We start from the raw sequence: 27,269 nt of genomic DNA, 5'->3' as shown, positions 1-27,269 counted from the left end.
ATGAAAGTGTTGTAGAAATATTATTTATATTATTAAAAATAATAATTAATGTTACTAAAATTTAATAATTAAATATTTAAAATAATGATTAATATGTTTCTATTCTTAGTCTAATTATTTTCCAATTATTTGAAAAAAAAAAAGATAAAATGTAAAAGCAGAACTGATAACTTTTAATTTTTGTACTTTTTTAAATTATTTGCATAGTATTATTCTGAGTAATAACATACATTATTAAGTCAACTAAACATATAGCAGTTCAGTGTCTCACAAAATAAAACCACATCCCTATATCTTTATCAATTTACTTACAAAAAAAAAATATTGAATTTTTATGGTCCTAGGATGATAAAATTATCACCCGAAAAGCCAAAGTGTGCTGAAAAGCAATTCAATTAATAAAAGATAAAACAAAAAGCTTTTCAGATGACTCGTGCTGTTCTTTGACAAATCGCCATTTTCCACTTATAGAGATCCAGGTAGGCCTATTTGCAATCTAACCTAATCTAGTCTGGTTAATAAAGTGACCTCGCCTGAACTTCCTCAACACTCTGAAACTAACACAAAACATTTAAAGCATTTAAAAACGAATGGTTAGAAACACAAATATTTTATGTAAAATATGAATTTAAAATCAATTTAATAGAGACTGCACTCACAACGAGCAATGAAACCTCTTCCCAATCAAATATTTTGGAACGCAATGCATTCACCATAGAAACTGTGACATTTTATTAAATTGCACTAATGTTTCAAGTGCATGGCTTTTAATTTAATGACATTTTCTTGATTTTTTCATGACCTTGGGAACCCCGGATGGGCGACCCAGTGAAGTGTTAAATCACATCGTTAAAACAATTTCCATACACGAGCCAGAGGGGTCGCTTAATTTACACCATGCCCAAACCACAGGAGGAAGGCAAGGCAACAACATCGTGTCATTATAAATCAAGACTACTGAGTCAAGAGAGGTGAGCCTCGGCGCGTGGAGTCACCGTGGGAACCGGAGACTGACAGGCGGACAGGGGAGGGGACTCTCTCCCTGCACACCCGTCCACTCACAGGCACTCTCACGGTCTCTGCTCTGGAGCATTAGGCGGCGGATGGTGCTCGTTAAGCGCTAGGACAGAGCTGACAGTGGCGAGGATGGAGGGACAGTGCAGCCGCTGTAAGATCGTGGTGGTCGGTGACACTCAGTGTGGAAAGACGGCGCTGCTGCATGTGTTCGCCAAGGACAGCTACCCAGAGGTGAACGCATCACGCGAATTATCATTAACACTGAAAAGGAAATAAGTTACTAAATATGATGAACAGAGTGATGTGTTAAGTGTGTGTTAGAGTAGAATAATAGTTTGAATGTTTTAAACCGACGAACGTAGGTTGCATTAAAAGTTGTGTCATTTAAGTTCGGGTTTTATTAAACTGCATGCTTGTCTCTTATGGGACTGGTCACACTAGAGTGCAAATGGACAGAAAAATGAGCAGGAGCCTCGCTTCTAACTTGGGAGTTGGCACAGATGAGTTCACTGCATGAGACGCTGAAGTGAGACTGTGCCGTTTCTAGGCATAAAATCATCAACGCTCTTAGATCAATGGGCTTCAAGGTAGTGCTTGGCAAGACTTTTATTTCCATGCAATAAAGCTAAGTTCAAATGCCAATTAAAAAAATTGGTACAGGAAAATTGTTGATAAATGCATTAAAAACAGGCAGTTGATAAATCATGTTGCGAGATTTGTCCAAAAGGTGTGCGTTTTTGCGCCAAAGCATTGTTAAAGGATCAGTGTGTCATGTAATATTTCCATATAAACTTTAACAGTCAATTAAAAATATTGGTATAGTAAAATTAGCTAATTAACGAGATCAGTGCATCCTTTATTAAACCTCTTTGTCGAGTTGAATGCGTCCTTACGGAGGTGTCGAAATGCTGAATCAATTAAATCACTTCTAACAGCACATAATGAGAACAGCATCATTCACAGAGGCAAGAGTGTCACATTATTTAAAGGGGAAGTTCATGCTTTAGTGAGTAGCAAAGGTTTAAGTAGCTGATTACTTTTATGCCACTCATAGTATATATCTATGTATGCCACTGATCAGGCTTTTATAACCTGACTATGTCAGACTTCATACTTCCGCTCAATTTCAGTTAGCTTCTGTAATCAGTCAAACTATCTCCCAGATTTCCTCCCGCTATGCACCAGCCACCCAATCAATGAACAGAGGGCGGGCTGAAAGCCATGACGTAGACGCTAAGATAAGTGTAAGCGCCTAATTTAATATTGTAGTTTAGCTTGGTAGGGAAATCGAAAACGACTGCGGATATGGAGACACGGGATGCTATTCAATCTGTTGTGAAGAACATTCCCTGCATTTGCCAACTGAAGCCCGAACAAGAACAGTGTTTGTTTCACATTTTGAATGGAGGTGAAGTTGTGGCTCTACTCCCAAGTCCCGACAGGTTTTGGGATAAGTTTAGTTTATCAACTGTTACCGATCATCAGCGAGAAACTGGGGAGGCCAAAGTCCGGCAAGGCGATAATTGTGATTGTGTCCTCCTTGGTTGCTCCCATGAAGGATCAGATTAAGGAGGCAACAAAACTCGCTCGATGGCTTTGTTTTCACAGATTTTAAACTTCAGACAAGTGCCCCCCAACAAGAAAGAAAACACTTGTCAATTATGCCCTTCCAGACTCTGTCTACAAAGAAAAGCGAAGTAGCAGAGTTTGGTATTAGCAGGCTAGCTTTTATTTGTAGTTTGGGGTAACAAAGGGTTTTATAGGGTTGACTGAAATAATAATGCATTAACTGACACTTTAAATCTATGTTTCAAGCAACAACAACAAAACAATTGAACAAAAAACAGATAAATACAAAAAGTAGCCAATGATAATATCTAAACATGTATCAAAATCCAAATAAAATCAATTTATGTGTGATTTTAAGTGCATATTATGTGTCAAATTGGCTAGAAATGGTCCTGCTGCTTGGAACCAGGGTGAGAATTAAGATGGTCTCTCATTATTTTAACCATGTTTTCATATAACATTTCACTGCAAAACTATAAAAGTTATAGCTAGGCTTTTAAAAGTTAGGGCCATATGCAAATTATAAAATTATAAATGTTTTAAACCAGACTAGACCAGGTTTTTTTGGGCAACTGTTTTAAATAATAATAATTTAAAAAAAAACAATATTTGTAAATTGTAACCAGCACACTTTTAACACGATTGCTGCATCCCAATTCGCCTACTTATACTATGCCCTAAAAGTATACTCTTTTTGTGAAGAGAAAGTACATAGACAACGTTTGATGTAGAAGAATAGTAGGCAAGCTTTGGGACATACTACCAAAGTCTCTTTAAGACAAGTCCTGTCTCTGAGCAGTCATCTTTGAAACGCCTCTCGGACATGCAAAGTGCAGCTCCTATCTCTTTGTATGGGGAAACATCAAAATCTCCCAAACTCTTCACTAAGCTTTTGATTAAATTTCATATTTCAAATCACCAAAGAAATCTGACAGAAACTGTATCATAAATGTTGTTAATTTTGCTCAAATAGCATTATAAAAAGTATACTTTTCAGGCTTATCTGAATATACTTATCATTACAAAACTTTACATTTTTTACAAGTCATGGCCTAGTGGTTAGAGAGTTTGGCTCCTAACCCTAGGGTTGTTGGTTCAAGTCTTGGGCTGGCAATACCATGACTGAGGTGTCCTTGAGCAAGGCACTGAACCCCCAACTGCTCCCCGGGCGCATCGATCTTTGAATTCTAACCGGAAGTAGTAGATTAGTAGTAGTTTGGCATACTTTTTTAAAGGGGAAATATGATGTGATTTCTACATCATATTTTGTAGTTTTTTACATTTACATTTATTCATTTAGCTGACGCTTTTATCCAAAGCGACTTACAATTGCTATATATGTCAGAGGTCACACGCCTCTGGAGCAACTAGGGGTTAAGTGTCTTGCTCAGGGACACATTGGTGCCTCACAGTGGATTCGAACCAGGGTCTCTCACACCAAAGGCATGCATCTTATCCACTGTGCCAACACCACCCCACTTTTCCTTTCGCTTTGGAGTGTTACAAGCTGATTGTGAATAGATACCATCCTTGAAGTTGCAAAGACTTAAAGGGACACTAAGTAGGAATTACTCCCATCTAGTGGTGAAATTGTATTTTGCATTCAAACTAATTTTGCTCTCCAGCGCCTCACTTTTTAAAATGCGCGTTGCATCTACGGTAGGCGATATGTACCAAAAAGCTTTGACGGGATGTCTTTTAATAGCACTTCGTCGAGTTTTCCTTCAGGTGAACAGGTGTGTTATTTCAAACAAACTGCAACATGACAACTAACAAACGAATGTTACAGTATGAATTACTGACTGTGGAAAACATGAAATATTGTAATTAGTAGTTATGTCTAATTTATTCGTTATATTTTCTGAATTATATGCATTGTTAGATATAAAAAAAAATATTATAATATAGATTGTAACACTGACTTACCTGTCGAGAAGAAAACTGGCCACTTCAGCGTCTCTTTTGAAATCTTTATCAAGCATTAGCTCTTTCCACCTAGAAAAAGCTTCCCCGACATTAACTCTTGTTTTCTGTAATCTACGGTCACGTTTCCTTTTACGTTCTATTTTTGACTGTTTTGGCGACGATGTTTTCTTCTCCTGTGGCGCGGCATATGTATGGTGCATAATAAGAATGCAATCCAGACTTTTAAACTTGCCGGTGCAGTTTCAAGCGCCTCTCACTGCTCTGCACCTGCGTTTCTGGCTCTGACCGAAAACGCGCTGTGGAAACGCGTTGGCTTAGTACTTTTTGTCCCTCTCTGCTATTATAGTTTTGCAAGATGGCGGAACTACATGGAAGCCTCCGTCGACCTACCCGTCCCATGTATATAAAGATAATAAATTCTTCATTTACAAGGATTAGTTTAAACATTGGCATAGGTATTTGTACACCATTGAGGGCATATTTATGAATAAAAATATTGATTTTAGATAATAAAATACCTAAAAAGTTACTTATTGTCCCTTTAAAGTCTCAAAACCAAAGAGATATTCTTTATAAAAGTTAAGACTCTGCCACGCCCCCTAAACACATATGACTGCAAACACATATGAGATTAATCACTGTGTCTTTAAGGTGACTAATGGTAAGGGTTTTAGGGTTTAGTTTAGGGTTAGGGTTAGGTCTATATTTTAGACATAAAATATGATCCAGGGTCAAAAAAAAACCTGTTGATCCAGGAAAATGTCTTACTTGGTAAAATCACGGTAATCATAAGTATGTATGAATTTTTTGATTGCAGAATTACGTGCCCACAGTGTTTGAGAACTACACAGCCAGCTTTGAGATCGACAAGCACCGCATCGAGCTGAACATGTGGGACACATCAGGTGAGATCCAGCTCGGCATCAAAATTACTATCTTGCTACATACTACACATAATATTTCTGCAGTTTGCATACAGTACATAGTAAGCAAAATTGTATTGAAGTATTTTTGAAAAATCATACTTTTACCCAATGCTGCAGTATACCACAGGGCATATGGTTGTATGCTATATCACTTGACATGAACAAGAAGTAATCTCAATCTGATTTTTAAGCTTTATATTTTGACTCATTATCAATTCACACTCTCAAACACTCAACAACATGAGGTTGAGTAAATGACAAAATTCAAATTTTGGGGTTAACTACCCCTTTAAATAAACATGCTTGTAATGCAGTAAATATATATATGTATGTATGTATGTATGTATGTATGTATATATGTAGGGTTATTAGGCTATATTAAAATCCTTATAAAATCAGGCAGTACACAAAAGGTGATATACTAGTATTCCAGTGCAAACATAGCCATTGACTGTAACTCAAGCATTGTGCTGTTTAGTGGCGTCAAACTGATTTGGAAAGTCTGGGAGTGTAAATTTTGAAACCTCTTCATGGATAGATAAACAGATAGATGAAATTGCAAAAGTCCTACTATAATAAATCCTGGTGCCAGTCTCGTCTATGCATGGACACGCTTCGTTCCTGTCCCTCCTGGCTCTTGACCGCTCTCATAGCCTGGCTGACCCCCCATGTGAAATTGTATGAGAAAGATTGAACATGGCTTTTTGGTTCTCTGGAGCTTCTCACAAGAGAATGTTGTTTCAGCAACATTTTCTCAAATATGTGATGTCTGAACTACAAAGAGTCAGGAAGCAGAACTCTCGCTGCTTTGATTGAACAATACACAGAAGACAATGCAGAGCTTATGAATACAGAGCAGAATATGATCCTGTTACATTGCTCTTGAGTTGTGGACTGTATCTGTGGGTGAGATCTCTAATATAAATGGCTTTGTGTGGATTCAGGATTCAGGCTTCTCATCTATAACGCAACAGACCAACAAGTTAGCCAGAAGTCAAGTAATATTTTCAAAGCTGTGCATGCATGTTTAGACAGTGCTGTCAGTGTGGATTTTTGCACACTTGGTGTTAAGCTACACCACTGCTGACACACACTCGTCCTGACACACACTTCAGGGGTTTCTCAGCAAGCGTGACCCATAAATCCCAGCTCTAGGCCTCTGCATGTTTCCCCACCCTGCTATAAAAGTCCTTTATGGGAACTTCTTTTCTTGTCATCTCCATTTTTAAGTTCCTATGGGAATGTTTTCTTCTCCTGCTGTTGTTGTTGGTCTGTAGGGTTGTGCTGGGTTAAACTGTCACCCTGCTGAGAGTAAATCTTCGCTTTACTGTAAGCGCTCTCATACCACGGTCTGGGACACAAGAGTCTGTTTTTCAGTGTGGAATGTGTGTTAATACAGTTCAGCTGGTTATGAACTTTATCACTGTTTAGAAATGTTGTCAGTTCGCCCTTTTGACAACAGCCAGGCTCCCAGCAGCTTTGTGTGCAAAAAGTATAAGTGTAGTATTTACATCTATTTTATTGAACGATACTGTCATACCAAAGTGAGCTAAAATGATTCAATCTGTAAATTAGTGGAACAATTTAAGATATATTGCAGATTTTCAAATAGTTGTATCTTGCCAGATATTGTCCTACATCCTAACAAACCATACACCAATGGAAAGCTTTTTTATTCAGCTTTCAGATGATGTATAAATATCAATTTAAAAAAACTTACCCTTATGACTAGATTTGTGGTCCAGGGTCATAAATGTGATTTCTGTATCAGTTGTGCCACTAAATGCGTTTGGAAAATGGCTATGTTTGGAAATGCATACTAGCATATTATTACTACTATTATTACCATTACTACTCTTGCAATTTCTGTAGTATGGATACATTTTCTATGCATATAATACCCAGGTGACCTTCTACATTTCAGAAAATGTGCAGTATACAACAGAGCTCACTGCATGAAATACTGTGTCCCACAATGCAATGAACTTGACTTGACCTTCCTTCTCTAGCGTGATGAACGAGCCAGACACAGAATCAGATATAAAATCTTTTTTCATGATAAATGCTAGTAGGTTTTTCAACCAATTTTTGCTTTTTTCCCCCCCAATTAACAAATGGTTATTGGTGTCTCCAGCTGGGTTAAAGGAAGCATTTTTACATTAAAATAATTAGCTTTAAGTGCTAGAAAACTATATAAGCATATGAACAAATCTGTCCCTAGAAGTGTGCTAAATCTGATTTAAAAATGGCACTTTAATAAATATATATATATATATATATATATATATATATATAAAATATATGTATTATCAGTTTCATATTCATGATATTATTATTATATACAGTAAAATTATAAATATATTATTAATTGATAACGATGATAATAATACGATAACAACTGCATATAGTTGTCTCTGCACATTAAGCCGAATTCCCTTTCTAAGGGTATTAATATGCACCAAACTAAAATGCATGTTTTAAGTAAAAATATGTACCTTTAAGATTCTAATATGCATCTTTTCAGAACTAAATAAGTGTACCATGCCAGTAATACTTTTTTACTTTTTTTCGTGATGAAAGGAAGTATTTTGGCATGAAAGCTAAAAAACTGTGGATAAATCTTCATTTGTCAAAATGTCAAGATTTGTTGTGGACTTGTAATGAATGTGTGTGAAAGCTGAATTTGCAGTTGTAAAATGGAGAGCTGAATGAATGTTTTGGCCCGGCCATCTGGAGAACTAGGGCAACTAATGATTTGATGACTAATGAGAACACTGAATGGTAATGAGAGGCTCCCTTTGTTTAACTGTGTGTGATTTGTTTGGTTTATGTTGTGTGTGCTTTCTTCAGCATTTTCCTCAGATTGTTCAGTCATTTTTGGACTGTCCTTCAGTTTGTAAATCCAAACAAACAAACAACATGCTGACAGAAATCCACTTACCAGAATCTGTAGGCTATAATCATACAGCGTCCATTGTATACACATATCAGTCAATACAGTTTTTGTTTGTTTTGAGATACTGAGAATCGAGTTGAAAATGGTAATCGACAGTAGGCTCCATATATTGCTGATAGAGCTTAAAGACAAAATTAAAGGGCACATATGACGTTGCTAAAAAAAAACATTACTTTGTGTGTTTGGTGTAATGAAATATCTTTATGTGGGTTCTAAAAGGTTCTAAAAGCACATTTTCCACATACTGCATATTAATGTTTCTCCTCTATGCCCCGCCTTTCTAAAACACATCAATTGTGCTCTGATTGGCCAGCTATCTGGTGCTTTGTGATTGGCCGAATACCTCGTGTGACGGAATTGTTACGCCCCTCACCATACTGTGTGTCCCGGCGTGACCAGAAAAAAAAACAATTAAACCTATTCTAAACTAGGCATTTGTTTCCAAACTTAAACAAAACACAGTGACTCTGTCGAAGGGGGTTTAGTTAAAATCGCTGAACATAATGAGTCTTTGTTCATTGTAATATCGCTTAGGTATCGCATAGCGAATATCAAATGCACAAGATGCAAAACACTGCTGTGGTTACCACTGTGTCAGTCCTCCTAGTTTTGAGTTTGTTCCATACACATAAGACTGTAACTAAGCAGATTCACTCCCGTATTTAAATGTGGTTGAAACGATACAGTGTGTATGTGGAAATTGATACTTCCTGAACCCTGGTAATGAAATTTTAATGCAGCATTTCAGTAATACAACCATCAGGCATTGTTTCTGCCAGCATAACATCCTTCTTTTCAGTCTAACCTTTTCATGCATTGCCCTTAGGCCTGTTTAGATCTAGAAAAATGCAAACATAAACAAATATTCACATCACACAGGTAATCACGCTGTGTCTCTGATGGGTCTTAATGAGGTGTCTGCTACTGAGCTCACTGACACTCTTGTGCTTACGGCTACATCTTTAACAAACTGTAATGACATCCCATAGAGTTCTGCTTCCTCCACACACACACACACACACACACACACAAACAGCTGCACAGCTGGCGAGGGGTGAATCTAGGGACTGGAGGAGGAGAATGTTTACTGGCAAACATTCAGGTCAGCGTTTCATGCAGACACACTGTTCTTAACAAGTCACAAATTATGTCTAGCACTACAGACATAATCACAGTAATAATGTCTCGACGATAAAACAAAGAAAACAACCGGCCGAGATTTCTGTGGAGACATGTAACACCCACTGCAAACAAGACAGGAAAATAAGTGTTTTTTTTTGTTTGTTGTTTTTACATGGCATGAATGTTTTTGGATTGACAGAGGAGAGTGACCATAAATGGGAGGGACTTCAAATGATTAAAGGGGTGCTATTATGCTTTTTCACCTTTTCAACTTTAGTTAGTCTGTAATGTTGCTGTTTGAGCATAAAAAGGATCTGCAACGTTGATTTTGGCACAATATTTACACTGAAGCTTGCAGACGGCTATGGTAAGGGGCAGGACATTTCCCGACCAGGTGCCGAGTGCTGCCAATCACAACACACGCTGGCCCGGCTAACCAATCACAGCATGTTTCATATTTCAGAAGGCGGGCCTTCATTTGATACAGAAACTATTTGAGCCGTTCATGCCAGTCTGGGGACAGTGGTGTTGTAATAATGTCAAATATGTGAAAAATAATTTGTTTTTCGAACAACCTAGTCTGAGAGCCTGTTCTAGTACACCCCCAAAACAAAATCAAGACCCTGTAAAAGAGCATCATTTTCCCTTTAAATAGAAAAACTGACAAAAAAAGAGGTAACAGGAGTGTTAAGAAAAGAGCAGACACACATACAAATACACACAGGCTGAGATGCAGAGCATCTGTGTGTGTGTGTGTGTGTGTGTTTGTTTGGGTTTATTCAGCTATACTTTGGGGCCAAATATGTCCAGAGAAGCGAGCTTAATCTGGTATGAAACAAATCTGACAATGTCCCTTTGTGGCATATGTATAAAATATAATAATAATAATAATAACACATTATTGTTATTACTATTTCAGACATTATTTATTACATTACGTTTTATTAAAATTGTATAAAAATAATTTGACCTTTTGTTGTTATTATAACTCTTTGATGAAATAGATTTCCCACATTCAAATGTGTCAAGAAAAAGCACTATATACATGTCAAACATTATTATTATTATTATTATTATTATTATTATTATTATTATTAAATGGAATGCATGGAATACATAATAATACATGGAAGGTATTATTATTTGTAATAATTGTAAATTCAATTTACATGTTTATATGGAATGAAAGGAAAATAATTCATACATAAATTTATAATAGTAATTATTATTATTTGATAGATTATTAAATATATAAGATGATAAATATTAATTTCCCTTTTGTTGCTATTATTATTTCGCTCTCTCTCTCTCTCTCTCTCTCTCTCTCTCTCTCTCTATATATATATATATATATATATATATAATATGAATGCGTGAATCATATTTGGTGATTATTATGGGGTTTATATAAAAATAAACAGCAGTCTATGGTATGTCATCATTAAAATAGCTAAGTAAACAAGTTTATTTTAGAAGCTGTTGAGTGGAGAACAGAATAAAGTGCTTCTGTGTCCCTGTGGACTAGCACGCTCAAATTGGCAACAAAAAACAAACAAGCAATATGACGACAGAAAATGCCTTTTTTCATTCCAATCTGTCTCTGTGAACACTTTTGTTAGTTTGATCTTATCCTTATTTGCACTTTGAACTGGTAAATTAGTTTTGACCATCTTTCCCTGGCTGTGGTTGACAGAGCTGCCAGAGAGGATTGTGGGACATGCAGCTCATGAGGTGACTCCTGAGGCCAGCCCATAATAACTGATAGCTTTGATCAGTGCTTCAAACACTCATTGTCACTTCACACTTCCTCTCTCTCTTTCCCTCCCTATCGCTCTCTGTCTATGTCTGGGTTTGTGTCCTCACTCGAGGGAAGGACAGAAGAGTGAGGGATGAATGCAAAGTTCGACAGGAAAGACAGAAAGTACACCAATTTTAAACAGTGGCTTTTCACAACCCCATTCAAAATATTATGAGCTCACCTTGACCGTCTTCTTTTTTTAACATCATAAATGAATGGGAAACTGAAATATTATTATTTTTTTTTAACATCTTTTTTTCGCACTGACAAACAAGTTAGCCAGTATAACACAAAATCTAATTTCAAATTTAATTTCTTTGATTATGACTGGACAATTAAATATGCAATTCATTGAGGTCATGTGACAACAACAGCATAATACTGTACTAATATGCTTCTTTAATAGAAATGTAGTGTAGTTAACTAAAACTACAACCATGGAAAACATTTCTGATAACTGAAATAAATAAAAAATTATAATAATTTAAATATAAATCTGATTTCATTTCATCCTGTTTTCATTTACTTACTTTTTTCCACATAATGTTCAATTCATAGAATTACTAAATCACTAACTAAAATTTTAATTTAAAAGGAAAGTTTAAAAATAAAAATGCATTCAAAATATTAATAAAAAATATAATAGTATATCACTGATACTAAAATAAACACTGGTGATGACCTCGTCACATTGCATTAATGTTGTCCAGTTATTATGTTGGAAATAGAACAAGTGTCAAATGTTCTATAAATACAAATAGAGACATACTTTTGGTTAATTTCTATACACTGTAAATGTAAGCATGAAGTTGGGCACATTGCATTGTGGGGAAACACGAGCACTTCTGAACAGACACTGAACTGAGCTGAGTTATGACTCGATTGTGTTACAGAAGCATTCGATTTTCTTTGCATCAAGTCCTGTTTTTTCCTGTTTATTACTGTGAAGCTGCTTTGAAACAATCTGTATTACATCAGCCACTATAGAAATAAAGGTGACTGCACTTGACTGAGCCCTGGGACAAGAGTGGCTTAGAAATTTCACAATGTGCACAGTATACATACTTTATTCTGCAGATTTAGTATGAATGCTAATGTTAAAAATGCTATTCCGAACACAGCCAAAGACAACAATTTTATTGTGCTGTAATTAAACTGACCTCTCCTTCCTGTTCAGACACCCACCACTGTAGAAATATCAGTCTTTTATATCATCTGCCCTGCTGTATGGCCCACTGTACATCATTTGTACGTTACACAGCATTCACAAGCACCATTAGCAGTGTTTCCTCTTTGATGTGAACATCAGCGTTATCATTATGAAGATTTTCATCCTGACCCCTCACTGTGCTTGTGTTCGGCAGGGTCCTCGTATTATGATAATGTACGGCCCCTGGCGTATCCAGACTGTGATGCTGTGCTCATCTGTTTTGATATCAGCAGACCAGAGACACTGGACAGCATCCCTAAGAAGGTCAGCATCTCCTCTTATTTCTTTTTCTCTTTTCCCTTACCTTAAAAAAAGAGAAATGTTGGTGCATGTTGGAATGACATTACAAGCTGTAGATGTAAACACGCACATACTTTCAGCATTAGTCTCTCTGTGAAAACAAAATGTAATTCTCGACTTATAGAAGTTTTTGTTTGTGGGTGTTTAGCGGTGGGAGGATGACGGCATTGTGAATTTACACAAAAACACAACCTAAACACAGATGCCAACAATTATTTGGTGATGAGGGTGTGAGTCTAGCACTGAAGGGTTTCAATGGGTTGTTTGATTTGAAGTCTCTTGAGTATATGTCTGGTGAGATAAAGATATATTCAGATGGTCTGTCTGAATACTGGATTCTGATTGGTTGGCAGGTTTGCATTAAAACCGTTTAATGCTCAGGTAGCTCCAAGTCAGTTTAATCACCGTTCGATATTAATGCACTGCTTTAATAGACACACACAAACCCACACACATCACTCGCACACAAACACACACACACACACACACACAGAGAGCGACAGAGAGAGAGAGTAGGAGATCGCAGTTCGCACATAAACTTGTTGTCAGTGCTTCCACGTGATTTTTATTAATAAAATAGCATAGATACTAGATTACTACATTATATTCCTCAGCAACAAGGTGTAAAATGGCTGTTTTTTGAAGTAATGAATTGTTGAAAGAGACAAGCAGACGCAGCATGCAGTTAATGCACACATAACTATCATCTCTCTCTCTCTCTCTCTCTCTCTCTCTCTCTCTCTCTCTCTCGCTCGCTCGATCAATAATTAATTGAAATAAATGCTATAATTCATTCAAATAAATGTGATTTTACCGCAATATTTCATCTCTGTGTCTGATTTGAAATGGGCAGAATGCTAGTGTTAACAAGCCATAACTGATGAAAATATAAATTTTTATCCATCCGGTCAAATATTGCACTTCAAAGAGCAAAGCTAGTTTTAACTTTTCTATGGAACCATGGAATGATCACTTCGCATTGGATGTTTCTTGGCCTCCACGTCTTGCATTTAAAATCCCTTAATGCATGGCAAACCATTGATTATCCTTTACATATCATATATTTATATCACAGAAATTGTAAACACTACCAATTAGAAGATTGTGGTCAGTAAACTGACATGAGTTAGTCAGTAGACATGATTAACTAGTTGTATTTGTCAACCAGTAGAGATTTTTCATCTTTCATCTTTATCGTGGTTACACGCTTCATGGTCTCTAAAAAATATAATTTGCTTGTTTTTACACATTGCAGTTTAAAGTGATTGAAATACAAACAGTAACGAAAGAGAACTACATAATATCTGATTTTTGCAATCTGTTTTGAATGACATTCATATGTGGTTTGAATTTCCTATTCAAATCACATTCCTAGAAATCTGTTTCAGTCAGATCACTGCTCTTGACTAAATCACTTTTGGTATTCTAATAAGAAGAAATATTTATTTAATTAACACAATGAAGAATATGCAGTGTTTATATATATATATATATATATATATATATATATATATATATATATATATATATATATATTCAATTTATGCAGCATTATATATTTGTTCTACTATAGTTTTTTGTCCTATTGCTTGTAATTAGTTTATTATGCTTATTTAATTGCTGACTGTTTACTTGTCCACAGTGAGCTCAAGTTTTTTTTCTTTTATTTTATTTTTTCTTTTTTTTCTTTAGGCTAGTATTAGCTTTTTGTGATATTGCTGCTGACAAGAATTATGGAATTTCTATGGAATCAAAAATGTTGATATTATAAAGACCTTATTTAAAGCAAAAATAACCATTGTGATAATTTTGTTATTATTATATTTTTTTTAAGAAATGAATGCCTTTATTCAGTAAGCATGAATTAAATTGACCAAAAGTGACAGTTGCATATTTTTATTTAATATTTTCTATTTTAACTTTCTGTTCACCAAATTAAATGTATCACACAAAGGTTGCCTACACTGATAACAAGAAATGTGACACTAGCACTGGAGTAATGATACTGGAAATGTATATATGTGTACATTTTAAAATATATTAAAATAGAAAACAGTTATTTTTAGTAGTAATAATATTTCAAAATATTACTGTTTATATTGTATTTTGAATCAAATAAATTTAGCTTTAGTGAGCATGAGAAACACATAAATAGAGGCTTAATGAAGCTAAACATTTGAACAATAGAACCTTTTTCAATTTTCATGTAATTATACCGAAATTTCTCTAAGCCTTTCATCTCTAAACCAACACTGTTGTTCTGCTAACCCTTGTGACAGCAGACACACTGAACGTCTTTACACCAATGACTTCACAATGTCAGCTCTGAGGCCACAGAGGCGGAGCTAAAGGCCGTTGTGGAATGTTGAGAGGCAGGCGGTGACCTCCGATTGGCCAGTTAACTGTGGCATTTAAGGTTAAAGATCACAGCACTGTCTGATGGATGACTGAACACATTCAGAACCTGTGAAATGGTGCCATAGCTGAGATAGCTGAACCCTTGCAGGGGCTGGTGAACACCACACAAGCTGTCTGTATAACTGGCTTTAGATGGTTCTGCATTAGCCTTGTCAGGGTCCGTTTAAGCTATGTTGATGTGAAAGGAGATTTAAATCTGTTGTTGTTTACTCTGCTGTATAGCTAATTGGTTAAAAACTTGTAAACATTGTGCAATTTGATTTAGATGTGCATCAGTGTGAGTGTTTGTAAGTAATCATGCAATTACAGTTCAAATTGCTTCCCTAATTCTCTCTCAGATGTATGCTCAACTACATTATGCACCCATTATGTGCACATAAACTACAAGGAGCAAAAGCAATGTGCCACAGACTCACTGTGAACTTTTGAACGGTAGTGTAGATCAGTAGGTAGGTAAGTAGATGGATAGATTTTATCTAACATGACTAACATATGACAGATTCTTTCTTTCCTTCTTTCAGTGGCAGATGGAGGCTCAAGAGTATTGTCCTAATGCAAAGTTGGTGCTGGTTGGCTGCAAGTTGGATATGAGAACAGATGTCAGCACCTTACTAGAGCTGTCCAAACAGAGACTAATACCTGTCACTCACGAACAGGTGGGCGTACGTACACACACACACACACACACACACACACACACACATTGTCCCACAGAGATTGTGTTAGAAGGACATTAGTGTTTATTCAGCTGCTGCTACGCAAACATAACACAACAAAGACACATAGTATTATAAAAACATACCTTTAGTCTGGAAGTTGCTGCTTGCAATTGAACAGTACAAATATACCTTGTAAACTGTCAATTCAAGATCAAAAATAGATGTGTGCAAACTGTGAAAATCATTTAGGAGCATGTTTATTAAGGTTAAGCCCTGCCTTCCTCAATGTCTATATTAAAATACTGTTCAAAATATTTAAGGATGGAAGTATAGCATCTCACACTGCAGTTGACTGATGGCACAGTTTGAAATGTCATGTCAGCAGCTTATATTGTGTTTTTTAAGTGTGCACCGGCACTAGAAGAATGCTCTGTAATTACAGACAGAAACCGAACTACAGAGAGAGCAGCAGAAAATGTTCCCTCTATTACGTCAATGCTCTGAGCGGGTCAACTCGCTGGAGCAACATTTCATTATAAAACACCTAGTTCTCTCTGTAATTCTGCTCTGTAATGAGAAGAATATACGTCACTTCACATGAAAATGGTGCGATTCAGTGTCCCGCTACTTTTATTTTTAAAGCATTATGGGCACAAATGACATGTTTTTTGTTTGGAGGACAATTAGATATGTTCATGTACCTCCACTGACCTTTTGTTTGAGAAAAAATGACATATTAGCAGAGTTTCATGTATTATTTGTGCACCCTTTTCGAGAAAAAGACATTAGCTGACATGAACAAAAAGCGTAAGAAGGGAGGGGATGAAAAAACTGTTGAGTGGCGTGTTTATCTTTGCTTTGACTTTTGGTTCAGCTTTTGCTGTAATTCATATGAACACCAAACAAGAGTTTCCATTAAAGAGCGTGAGAGAGAATGGAGGGACAAGGAAATTGAGAAATGAGAAGGTAAATTCTCTCTGATAGTTCTGACACAGTGCCTTTAAGCTGACTTGTTTCTTTCCGTCTATCAGGGGAGCTCACGAGCACGCGAGCTGGGTGCAGATGCATACGTGGAGTGTTCCTCCCGAATGTGCGTGAACAGTGTCCGAGACGTCTTTCACATCACTACGCTGGTGTCCGTCAGACGTGAGGCCATCCCGAGCCTCAAGAGAAGCTCCTCACGTCACGCTCTCAAGCGCATATCTAATCAGCCTCTTCTGCCAGTCAGCTCACAAGCCACGCCCCTTGAACCCACGCCGACCCTCAGGGAGGACAGAGCCAAGAGCTGCACGATCATGTAGACTAATGCACACACAGTCACTGTGGTGTGTGTGTGTGTGTGTGAATGAAGATATGTGCAGACAAAAAAAGAGACAGATTCTCTGTATTTATGGGAGAGTCATATTGTCCCATATATGGCCCATGGGATTGTACAGATGTGTGAATACATTATACAGAGGAGTTCTATTTATTAACTTCAACTTTGCTTTTATTTTTATCATTGTGGTATTGCTTAGCTGACCTAAGTGTCACAATCTGTGTAAAGCAGATGCGAAAACAATAATAAAAAAAAAGGGGTTGGATTTTTTGTGTGGACAGCTTCAATTTACCTTTACTAAAAAAAAGACACTTCTTTTTGTTTTCGTTTTTTGGTGTCATGCTTTAATTTTCTCTCTTGGGCCACTCTTCTCTGGAGATCACAGATCTGTAGCTAGCTCATTCGTGTGGAGCTAAGTCCCTGGAGTTTGAGAATCTTTCCCCAGCTTTAGCCATGAGTAGCGTTAGCATTAGCAGAACAAAGACATCTGTGACTTCTGCTGTTCGCTCCTTCACATGTGTGACAGCACCATCAGTCATGCTCCGTGACATTACAAAGACTTCATTCACACTATAGTGAAACACCAACACAAATGCTGTCTGAGGATAGACGTGGTGTATTTTTGTGAGGCGGAATGTGGGAAGCTGGAGTCTTCTAGGTTGCATACAAGGTATAGTTGGCCAAAAATTTGAATTCTGTCATTATTTGATCACCCTCATGTCGTTCCAAACCTGTATGACTTTCACTGCATGGATTAAAGAGCACAAGGACATTTTTCAGTTTATTTACTTCTGTGATCCACAAAAGAAATGAAGTCCTACAGGTTTGGAATGACATGGGGGTGAGTAAATGAGTAAATCTGACAAATTTCAGTGGTGGGTGAACTATCCCTTTAAACTGTGTTGATTGCAATAGAAAATAATTTCAACACGTCATTCAGTTTGTATAATTAAGCTCTTTACACTAAGGTTTACTCATTTTGAACAATCCAGTTACAACGACAGTTAATTGGGTTAAAACATTACACTGTATAAAGGTTACAATACACAGTTGAATACACAGTGAAAATACTAGTGAACTTGTAAAGATGAAGTCAGAAGATTTCAATATAAGCCACATTAAACTTTGCTCCTGTTAACAAATGTTGTTTTTCCCCGAGACTCACCAGTGGATGCGCAGCGCTGACCTCATACGTCATTCCCCCAGCTTCTGTGCACAACTGTTGGCAAAAATGTAAGTGATTATTACGTTTTGAATATGGATATTTTTCTCAGAAAAATGCATTGATTAGCTACAGGAGGTGTTTTATTTAACTTCTTTTGGACTGATCACTCATTAAATTTGTCTGAAAGAAGAAAGTTTTTCTGAGTTTAAGTGCTATAATAGGGTGCCCATACACACCTATGAACTGGTATGAGGGTAAGATCAGACCCAGAAGGATTCAACTCTGATAAAGAATTCCTGTTAATTTATGTTACATTTTTATAGAATGTTAATGTTTTCTGTTGCAAAGTGCTTTCTGTGTTCAGGTTTGAATGTAGTAATAATAATGCAACAAAAAAAAACTACACTTCACACATTATGGTGACATGTTTTTATATGGTCTATGGGTGACATTCCATAGGAGTAATGGGTTTTATACTGTCTCCCCCTACACTAACCCTACTCCTAAACCTACTTTTACAAAAAAAAAAAAAATTCTAAATAGACCCCAAACAGCACAATAATTTCAGATATTAGCATCTTTGTGTGGACATTTTGACCCCATAAAATAGACCCCATGTTCTATAGAAACGAAATATCTATGGAATCTATATCTATAGATGCACCAAATAATTCACTGATTAACCATTAATATGAGTTCAATCAGGACCACTTCCGTCAAGTATATTTAATGACAATTATAATTGCATACAGTTAGTGTTGGCGGTATGTTTATGTTCTGGGCAACACTCCACACGCCTCACGCCTGTCCATGCAGCCATGCTTGGACAGAGCGGGGAGAGCAGCAAGACAAACCCCCCTGGGGTACAGAACAGAACCATTATAAGCATAAATAATTACAATTCACAATTACATGAGTTGTAAACAAAATGTCATAGAGACTGCTTCCATTGAAGAGACTGTAAAGAAAGAACAAGTTAGATCAGATTACAGGTTCAGTTGGTGGAGTTGGGGTTGGAGGAGGGAGTAAATTGCAAGCAGCGATGCGATGGAAGAGACACTGAAGAATGGGAATTTAAATAGACCGCAGGTGATAGGTGTCAAGACGGGATTGGTACACGTCAGGAACAGCTGACTGTCAGCTGATGCAAGCGTGACTAACGTGGCCTGACTGAACTAACGCGATGCTCAATTTCGATTAAATATTAGATGAATGTATTCAACTGTAAGAGCTGTCCTGCTAATGAAAAGTTTGATAGTGATAGCTTTATGAAAGGCAGTAACTGTGAATGAAACATAGATGAAACACTTATTTTGTGTAGTGAATTTTTGTGATTGTGTGTATACTAACACAATTGAAAATGCTGAAACAGTGCACTTTGATGATCTGTTGTGATATTAGTACTAAGAGTATGAAAATGTACCAATTTCTTGTTAAAATTGCGCCAAAGCAATAATTTTTTTTACATATATAAACTATAAGAAAGAAAGAAAGAATTAGAATTACATAATAATTAAAATGATATTATTATGAATTATAGATATATGTTTTACCAAATATATGAATTGGCATTGCTTTTAAATCTTCTATGCCTTTTCCCATAGATTTCCATTGTAAGTCTGATTCTACAGAATTGATTTAAAAAAAAAAATTGCTCTAACTGGGCTTTAAAGTGTGTAAAATTAATTGTGATTTGTCTCAATGTATTTCACTCTAATTTATATTGTAGAGGCCAGGAGAATATTGTGACTTATATGTCTATTCCAATTTGGAATAAAACCATAATCCAACCTCAAAGAGAAGCAGCTCAAGAAATCCGGCTTTGTGCAGCATTACAATGTTCTGGATACAACAAACAGTAGTTATTTCTGTATGCTAATTCTCTTGGAGCCAGTTAGATGCACGAAAAAACCACTAGGGCTTCATATCAGAAGTGTGCAGTCATTGCCAAGGCAACTGTGTACAGCCCTTTGTGACATCACAACACAGTCTAGCATGAGGGGATGCTGTTGCCGTGGTTTCTGGAAGGTCTATGAAGAAGTCAGTCTATTTGAACAAACAGAGAAATACTTTTGAACACACACACAAACTGAGGTCGTGCATCCAAACCCAGAATGTCGGATGTGTCAGAATTAGTCGTGTTTGATTAATTTTACATGTTCCGTGTTATTGAACATTGGACACAATCATGTTCACTTACCGCCTTATGCCTCGGACACACACACACACACACACACTGAGAAACATGTGGCATGATGAGCTTCTGACAGCAGCAGGTAGCAGAGGCTGCCAGAAACAGTCATGACCAGCCAAGCCCTTCAGCTCAGGCTGAGAGTAAGAGGATTAGTCCATGTGTGTGTGTGTGGGTGTGTGTGTGTCTGACAGTTAGTCATCATGTGCTCTCTGAATATTCAAAGACACATTCTTCCCTTCAAAGTCCTAACACTGTTTTGACTCTGGAATGTGAAATTGCCCATTTGCTGAGCAAAACAAAAATGATGAACTAAAACGAAGCATGTAAATGCACACAGTCCTAAAATGATTCACAAGCCAAAGATGATCAAGTGTGTCTCTAGAGTGTGTTTATGAGTGTATCCATTAGGTTTTGGCAGTATTATGGGAACCAAATGTCCCTATGAGCATAGTTGAACCTAAAAATAAACACAATGGACCTTGTAAGAAAAATCACTTCGTAAACACATTAAACAATTGTTAATGACAACATAAAAATGCTGATTGATTTGCATCAGGTTTAGGGGAAGCAAAATATAATTAACTTAGTATATAACGGTAGAAGTCAAGACCCTATTATGATACAAAATCAAACGTGTGTGTGTGTGTGTGTGGCTGGCAGATCTTGTTGAATGGCAAAATGCCCTTTTGTCTGCAGGAAACCAAATGAACAGACAACAGGAGTGAATTAGCATTCGCATTAGTATTCCTGACTTAAATGTACTATTTCAACTGAGAGTTCACAGGTGCGACGAAAGGCAAAACAAACACAAAAGTAAATATGAAAACCTGTGTGACAAGGACAACGTTTCTGTTCATTCGCCATGCTCTGATTGTTTATGAGCGATTGTTTACCCCATGATTTAAAGTTATGCTAACGCCAACCATTCTTGTAATGCAGTATTTACAAAAAAGTGATTAGCAAGTTGTTTGACCGAAAATAATACATTAATACAATTATAATTGACAAAAAGCAGCCATAATTTCATAAAAAGTAATATCAAAAAAAGAATGCTGTTAAAAATCAGCAGGACTACGATTTGGTCCCAGGTAATCACAGACTCATTTTCACACCAGTGTGTGTTAACACAATATTATTCACACAATATTGAGTAACTCACATTTTAGACACAACATTGTCAGTTAGTTTGTATACTTGTGCTCCGCCAACAAACAAATCAAGCCACTGGTCTCTAATCGCAGTAGCCACCTTCTTGAAAGAATCAATGTGAAATGAATCTGTTGCATGACTGATTCAATGACTCACTCGCTTATTGAGGCCACTTGTTTGGTTCCTGAACGATTCAGTCTGTTTGAACGAATCAAATGACAGGATAAATGAATAAATGATTCACTCATAAAGATATCACTTGTCGCCACCTTTTGACCTAACTTATTAGCTTATTGTAACTTATAACTTATTGTGTTCACATTCATTTATTATTCATGTTAACTTCAAATAACAATGTACATTCAATTTCCAACAGTCTAGCCAGCTTATTAGCACACAGTCTAGTTTATTTCAATGAAATAAAAACCAAACAACAGACTCAAACTTATAGATTGGTGACTGTAGATTTTGATTTACTACTTAAAAGTTGCAGTCACATTTAACATTGTTCATGTAACATTGAATTTTAGAGGGGGAGAGTCTAGTCTTTACAACAATTTTGTGTTCACCAACAGAAAACTTCTTGTTTTGAAGTGTGCTTCTTAATTGCTACATTGCTGAAAATAGCCAAAAAAAAAAAAAACACCTTACAAAGTGATGCGCCTTTAGGGAAGTTCCCTGACCACTGAGGTTTAAGGTAATGTGTGCTGAGGAAAAAAAAACACCTAGTCTTAGGTGGTTTAGCAGCCTGGTCAGACTGGTATTTACCTGGCAGCCAGCCAGTCAGGCTTGGAGACCAGCTGGCTACGAACTAAACTCCAGCTTGTGCCCAACACCCCCTATGAATCCAATCAGACAATCTAACCATTGTAGGCTGGTCTAGCCTGTTCTTTTTGGCAGTGTTTGTGCGTGTTCCCTCGTGACAGATTTTGTGACTGATTTTGTCAGTACAGTCTGTTTGTGTTTTGGTTGATTGACACATAAACACAGAGCTTGTGGAACACTCGCCGGTCAAACTGAGCTTCATTGACACTAAGTGAGTCTCTAAGCGCACTTTGCTCTCTGCATGTGTCCACAAATACATGCAAACACACTTACAGAGTAAATAAACACTGATGAAACACTTGCTTTGGTGTTGCCTAGGAAACTTTCTGTCTGGATTACTGTGTGTGTGTGTGTGTGTCTGTGTGTGTGTGCATGCCTTGACATTGGAGTTCAGAAGCTGAATGATGGATAAGAATGTTGATGTGTTTTCCAGACGCGTTTTGCTGCTTCTAAGTATGCAAAGAAGGTTTACTGGTGTCGCCCAGGCAAGAGGCCAAACCTGGTGTAGAAAGAGACTAAACAAAAGGAGAAAAAGGGACAAGAGAGAGAGAGAGATGAAAATGATGTCTTTGAAGAGTGACATGCACACTTGACATGCACAACCACTGTCAACACACACAAACATTCAGAAGCAAATATTTAGACGTCCTCTCCCTCTCAGCCGTGGCACTGATTGGTTCACACAGATGCTCTCGCTGTCTCTATCTCTGTGGCGCAAGCGAGTGGTTAAAGGTGAAGGCTCAGTGAGATTTTCTAGTCTCCTGAGAGCAGTCAGAAATGAGTCAGGGGTTAAAATGCTCTTAAAATGTAACAGAGAGAGCTTTATAATATTAAATATTGCAAGGACGGAATATATGAAACATTTGCATGGATGAATTTTTCACAATAAGATCAATACCATGCAGTTATAAAATGTGTTTTTTCATAGCATGATGACTTTAAGTAACTTAACTCTGTTGTCATCTTTCTTTGGAACATCTCAGATATTCACACACACACAAACACACACACACACACACATATATATATATATTCAAGTTTGTCCAGTGTAGAAAAAAAAATCCCATAAAAAAAACTAAAACCTATTTTAATTGGAAGGCTTCCTTTCATTTGTCTATGAGTCTTCTCTCTTTTTCTCCTCATATTGTCTCTGCTAATTGTACAGAATCCAAAGCAAGATAAACACACACACACACATTACAGCAAAAAATGAGTGCGCACATTGTTGACTGCATAATTATTGAGGGCTGATACTAATGTTAGTACTAATTAACATTTTGAATTTAGTTGCTGCTATCGTTTGCTTTTGCTGACATGTTAGGAAGAGTTCATCCAGATGTGAAAATTCTGTCATCATTTCCTCATTTTGTTCCAAACCCGTATGACTTTATAGAACACAAGAGAAGAATATTGAGGTTGCTCTTTTAATGAACAATGAGAATGAAAGGTGAAAGGTGAAAGTGAACCATTCAAGCTCCAAAAATCACAAAAAATAAGGCTAATCTAATTTTGAAATAAAAACAAAATGTTCATTTTTGGGTTAGATGTTAATGTAAGCGTTCCTGTGGCTCATCTTGTCTTAGCATGGTCGTTTTGGGTGAAATCATTTTTGTCTGAGACTGAGACAGGTTGAATGTAATTAGGCAGAATGCCCCACCCATCATGGCTTTCAGCCAATCAGATTCTCTCTACTAGGTGATTGACGCAGCTGGAGTGCAGAGGCGGTCCCATATTGGCTGACACCTGCTGCTTTACAATATGTCATCCTGTTCCTCTGAGAGCACAAGAAATCATTCATTCACACTCCAGACCTTCCTCTCATTTAATGTTCGTCTACGCTGTTTTTCACACCTCCCGCTTCTCTCTCTGCATACACACACACACACACACACATTTGACTGTAAATCTCATAGTGGCAAAGCACCAGGGAAATTAAAGCAAATCAGTCAGCCTTCACACCTATGCTTGAACGCAGCCTAAATCATCATCCATATATCACTGTCTTTCTACACACACGCGCACATTCTCCTTCAAACCTGCACACGCAATCACAAGCCTCTAATTCAATCACTCTGCCTCATTTCTGTTTGCCTTCGATTAAACCTTTGAGACAAACAGAAGGAGACACGTACAGTGTGCAGTATTGTGTGGCAGGGCTTTAGGGCTGAGTTGACAACCACAACTGCAGTCAGTGGGCAGCAGCTGCTATAATACAAATGTACAGTTATCTGCTTTGGGACAATAAAAAAAAATGTCTTTGTTGATACACAGGAGAATATATGCTCAGTGAAATGCAGTGGTCTGGTAAGGCAGCTTATATTGACAGAGCATCTATTCTAAATTTATTCTTTACTCATACACGTTTCCAAATAAAGTCCAACTTTATATGGCCAACTTTACAGCTAAAAAAAAAAAAAAAATGGTTTACAGCCTGTTTCAAAAAATTATTTTGGTCTATTTTGCTAATTTTGCCCTTCATGACAACTGTGATGGGGGTGAATTTTTTTTTATAACTCATTTGTAAAGTTCTGCATAATTAAGGGCGTGGCCACTTGAGTGTCAGGTGACTGCCACCGTCGAGCTAGGTGACCACAAACCCACCATTCAATTTTATTTTTAACAGAAAAGAATACAACATTCATGTAATCATGACTTTATAAGTTTTGCCGATTAACTTTGTGGTTTATTATTTTGAGTCGTTTGGGACACGGTAACATGGCCCTCTCTCACAATATATTTTTTAATTTGATTGCATTAATGTTATAAGTTGAGATTTACAATAAATATTTTAACTGCTACTGTGTAAAAGGAATACTGCTGTAAAAAAAAACACCTTATTTGATTAAAGTGTTTGCAAACCAAATGTTTTTGCACCTTTGTTCTTATAGCAGTTCTTTTAAATGAAAAAAGTGCACAATACACAACTTTTGAATGCATCATTGAATTTTGTGCATAACAATGATTAACAATGATTAAAAATTAAAATTTTATTACATGATTGTCTGTGATTAATTGCGATTAAAAAAACTAACATTGCCCAGCACTAATAATATTATTTTTTATCTGGAATATATTAGACTCTTTGCTACAAAAAGTAATAAACATATACATATAATTCTATATAAACAATATATATATATATATATATATATATATATATATATATATATATATATAAACATTTAACTATACTACATTTAAAAATATATAAATAATATATATAATATAATATATATATATATATATATATATATATATATATATATATATATATATATATATATATATATATATATATATATATATATATATATATATATATATGTTGCATACACATTTACATGCATTTTAAACAATTTTACATCATATCATATTAAAGGGGTGAATTGCAAAAACCATTAGAGCCGAACACTGATCCCTTAAGAAAAGATTTTTACCCAGACTTCAAGAATTGGTTGATTTAAGCTAACACTGTTATTTTTAGCCAATACAAGTCCATCTGATGCCACTAACAGTTCACAATTTCCACACATCAAGTGAAAAAAAAAAGGTGGACAACAGTTATATTAGACCGGTTGGTTGAGAGAATAGACAAGAGCTGATTAAGTGCCCTCTCTGTCTATCCCTCTCAACACAAGTCTCTATTTACACTCATAACCTCTCAGCTGGGCTGTTGTTCGCCACTTCACTTGATGAATTCTATTCTCCTATTCATGTCTGTTCAACAGTTCTCTCTCCTCATCCTCTCGCTCTCTCTCGTTCACCATTCATTGTCCAGGTCTCAGTGGATGAGTGTTGGCGCATATGTATGTAATCATATCTATATAGACTACTAATGAGCTTGTTGGAGCACAGACAACACACAGCATACCCTGGCACACACGCGCCTCAGGGGCCGCCACAGGGAAGGGTGAAATTAACATAATCTATCCTATTCACACTCACATTCTCCTCTTTGTTTGCAATAAATGAACTCAAACCCTTGACACTATGACTTTAAAACACCCACATGCACACAGCCCTGCTTCACAAACAACAATCAGACATTAAACTTTCACTAACCTGGCAGAAGAGCAGCAATGTGATGGGATAGCTGTGATAGACTATAAATATATGGCTAATTTTAACTCAAATCAGTCAAAAAACCTTCCCAGTTTTGCAGAATCACCAAATGATCACGGTTTTGCTGGTTATTGAGTGCTTGCTGCTAGATGCAATACACTAATTGCTACACATTTTGGTAGCTCTTTTAAAGGTACAGGTTTAGGAATGACCCATAAAGCAAGAGCCCTCTTTCTGCCGGGGAGGACTGTGACCTTGAGCGAAGCTGCACTGATATTATCACTGCACTCTGGGTATTGTATGATTCTCTGGATCAAAAACATCTGCCAAATGAAAGAGAATAAAGGAAGCTCAGCACTTTTTCTGGAAACCTCAACCTACAAAGTGCTGAAACAGGCACTTCTGTTTGATTGGTTTCGAGATTTGGGAATATAGCACAGATTTATATATATATATATATATATATATATATATATATATATATATATATATATATATATATATATATATATATATATATACACACACACACACACACACACACACGGAGAGGAAGACACATCTGAAATGAAGTGTTACTCGGGCGAGATGATGTATTAATAACACACACAATAATAACACACACAAAACCGTGTCTTAATAACACACACAAACC

General features: G+C 36.5%; 1 protein-coding gene and 1 long non-coding RNA gene across 2 annotated transcripts; one reads left to right on the top strand and one right to left on the bottom strand.

The window, feature by feature from the left end:
• The first annotated feature begins 898 nt into the window (after positions 1-898).
• On the top strand, positions 899-17,484 carry rnd2 (Rho family GTPase 2). Its single transcript, XM_052553014.1, has 5 exons — positions 899-1,248; positions 5,330-5,417; positions 12,679-12,788; positions 15,764-15,898; positions 16,933-17,484. The coding sequence occupies exons 1-5, from the start codon at positions 1,147-1,149 to the stop codon at positions 17,200-17,202; spliced, it is 705 nt and encodes a 234-aa protein (XP_052408974.1). The 5' UTR covers positions 899-1,146; the 3' UTR covers positions 17,203-17,484.
• Positions 17,485-18,168: 684 nt separating this feature from the next.
• Positions 18,169-26,833, bottom strand: LOC127953734 (uncharacterized). The gene is made up of 2 exons (XR_008153324.1): positions 26,615-26,833; positions 18,169-23,067 (listed from the first exon to the last, which is right to left on the bottom strand). It is a non-coding gene; the product is annotated as an uncharacterized LOC127953734 (long non-coding RNA).
• Positions 26,834-27,269: the final 436 nt, after the last annotated feature.

The sequence above is a fragment of the Carassius gibelio genome, chromosome B3 (genome assembly GCF_023724105.1).
Source record: "Carassius gibelio isolate Cgi1373 ecotype wild population from Czech Republic chromosome B3, carGib1.2-hapl.c, whole genome shotgun sequence".
Classification (NCBI taxonomy): Eukaryota; Metazoa; Chordata; class Actinopteri; order Cypriniformes; family Cyprinidae; genus Carassius; species Carassius gibelio.
The sequence above is the reverse complement of the archived record's forward strand: the minus strand, read 5'-3'. Positions and strand labels throughout refer to the sequence as shown.